This window comes from Limulus polyphemus, unplaced genomic scaffold, assembly GCF_000517525.1.
Source record: "Limulus polyphemus unplaced genomic scaffold, Limulus_polyphemus-2.1.2 Scaffold1498, whole genome shotgun sequence".
Lineage (NCBI taxonomy): Eukaryota > Metazoa > Arthropoda > Merostomata > Xiphosura > Limulidae > Limulus > Limulus polyphemus.
In genome coordinates, this window is record NW_013667108.1 from 249,549 (window position 1) to 252,648 (window position 3,100).

The window sequence follows — 3,100 nt, forward strand, 5'->3', positions numbered from 1 at the left end:
CCTGTCAACAAGCACTTAAAGTGGGCAAGAATCAATGTGAAACATGGGGATTGATCATTGAAAGAAGAAAAAATACGTTGTAACGAATGCCAGGTGAAAATGCAGCTGATGCTGGATTGACTGCTGAACAGGAAATTTATCACATCATTAAGGATGTTACTGATTACTTGATTACAGAAATAACAGGAAGATTTTCTCGCTTACTAGATTTAGATGAACAGTTTGGATTTCTACTAGATGTGCAAAATATTGTTTCTGGAGATTTCAAAGATGGAAAATTGCAAGAAAAATGTTCTGACTTAGCAAAGAGCTATCCAGGTGATATTGATGGACCAGAATTGTACAGAGAAATTAAAGATTGTAGAATGTTGATAAGTAAAAGAACACAGACCGATTTTCCTGAACCAATGGTTGCAACTGATTTGCTACCATTTATAATTTTATATGGTGAAGATGTTTTCCCAAGTTTAAGAATTGCATTGCAGAATTTGTTAACAATTGGGGTTTCTATTGCTAGTTATGAAAGGTCCTTCAGCAAGCTGAAATCAATTTTTACATACTTGAGAACCTCAATGACTCAAGAACAACTTAGTAACTTGGCAATATTAAGTATTGAAAAAGATGTACTTAATACCTTAAATTTTGATAGTTTAATTGATGCATTTGCGGCAGCAAAAGCACGAAAGGTTCATATAATGTAACCATGAATACCAGAATGCTACCTGTACAAGATCTAGTTAAGTATATGTACAGTTTTGTAAAGTAATAAAATTTGTTATTTGTAAACTTAAGTAGTATTTTATCAATCTGTACACCACATGTGACTGGCTTCTTATATAAAACATAAGTTTCAAAACTAGAGATATAACAGAAATTTATTCTGCATGCTTGAAAGATTACTCTAGCTATGTGACTTTGAACAATATTGGATGACATAAATATCAAAATGGTTTACAAATTATGTAAGTACACCTAGTAGGCTGTACTTCATTAGTTCCAGGTTTACAGTTGTGATATCGTGAGATGTTATATTGTGACTTTATTTTAGGCCTGTGTAAGGTGGTAATTAATTCTTTATGTTATTGTCATTAAGTAGGTAATGAGTCACAAAACAAATAATCAAAACATATTAGAGGCGGGGCACCAAAAGTGTCATTGCCCCCGGGTGCTGAGAACCCTTGCTACACCACTGCCCAGAATACCTACTTGTTTTTATGTCATTTAGAGATTAGTACTTGTGAACAGTCGACTGTTAACCAGAATGTGTCTATTGTTTACAACAAAGCCTATTTTAGAAATTTTATTAGAGTGTTCACTTTAATAATAAAGTAATTCTTATTTTTTTTAGATATTATCATTATATAGTTTTTTTGTAACAGGCTTATCCTTCACTGAAGCCTCTGTCATCATGGGTATCTGATCTGGTAGCTCGCTTAGACTTTTTTCAACAGTGGGTAAACCATGGTATTCCTCCTGTATACTGGATTAGTGGATTCTTCTTCCCACAGGCTTTCCTTACTGGTACACTACAGAACTATGCCCGTAGGCAGATTGTGTCTATAGATAAAATCAGTTTCAACTTTCAGGTGGGAATTTTGATGTTTCTTGTTTGAAATGTAATTTCTGTTTAGATTAAATAAAAAAGAAGTTTATTTTCGCCTTTTTTTTTTGTTGTGACTTTATTTTATTGCTATTCAATTTTGCTTACTTTTAAGGAAGGAATATAGAATTTCTCCACTGCTATATTGTTTGTTAGAAGATTTTTACTTTTCAAAAACTATTTTCAATATTGAATGTTGATTACACCCTATAAGAATTACATTCCAGATCACATACTGCTCTTGGAACTACTTTTTTCACTGTTAATCATGCTAATCTGATAGCTATGATGATGCACTATTGCCTGACACCACAATTTCCTTTGTAATAAGTTTCTTCAAATAAAGCTTAGGTCAGTATTAGACCATATATTTCAAAGGTCTTTTCTTCGATCCACCACTATGTATGAAAGTCAACTTCCAAGACCATGTTTACTAAACAAACCAAATTAAGACACTAAAGTCAATTGGAGTTGCATTAAGGACTTAATAGGTATGTAGTCAAATTAGATTGCTGTGATTCCAGTTTCTTTGACCATTCTTCACATGAAAGCAGCCATTGATTTTAAGGCATGGCTAGAATATTGTGAACTTTAAATCCTTCTTCTTTATCATATTAACAATATAGGAGATATGCCTAGCTTCATCATGGTAGCTCTGTTAGGGTTGAAATGTTCTCTTTCATAACCATGGCCTTCACCTTATGGATGAGAGTGTTGATTTGTATTGGCTTAAGGTATAGTTTCAGAGTTCTTGCTGACCTAAAGCTGCTGCTGTGTGTTTTTCTACTGCTTTCAAGGACATTAAAGGCTGTCTCCACTCATAAGTCTAGTCATTGAGGCATTGCACAGTCAAATGTTAAGGAATTTGTTGTGAACTAAATATATATGTGTTAAACAATTGTCTATGGTTCCACAGCTCATATATGTGGTGAAATGCCACTGCATTAGTACATGCAAGTCATTTTTTTAAACTGTATTTAACCCTCTGCACTCCTTTGGAATCACTAAGTAAAGATATGTGTTAAATTTATTACTAGTTATGTTTTATTTGTTAAGAATTTTCTTTTTTAACTTAAAATACATGGAGTAAACTCTGCAGTATCCATATTCCTCTGTTAATATTAAATTATAAATTGAAGGTTATGTGTTGTGATTTGTTGTTATATTGCATACAGCAATACTCAGTTGAGTATTTCTTTTCTTTAATTTGATTATGCATATCAATGAATACAATAACTTTGGTCTAAAATACATTTAAATGGGAATCTTTAACTTTTTCTTTTTATTATGTAATTTTTATTTAAAATAACTTTAAATACAAATGTTTCCAAACAACTGAAAGTAACCAGTAAAGTGGTTGCAAACTTGACTTTATTGAGTAATTATGTGTGATTTGATACATCTGGCAAAAGAATATCAGTGAATTGTGTAATATCTGGATAAGCTAGTCATTTACTAGGAACAATGTCAACTAAAACATATTACATACCAGTTGGAGTA

The 3,100-nt window shown here is 32.1% G+C and overlaps 1 protein-coding gene across 1 annotated transcript in view; it reads left to right on the plus strand.

Moving 5' to 3' along the window:
* The window catches only part of LOC106463845 (dynein heavy chain 1, axonemal-like), a 233,622-nt gene that overhangs the window by 225,310 nt on the left and 5,212 nt on the right, over nucleotides 1-3,100 (plus strand). The window contains 1 exon segment of the mRNA XM_022391464.1: nucleotides 1,380-1,586. Coding sequence (XP_022247172.1) covers nucleotides 1,380-1,586 — 207 coding nt within the window.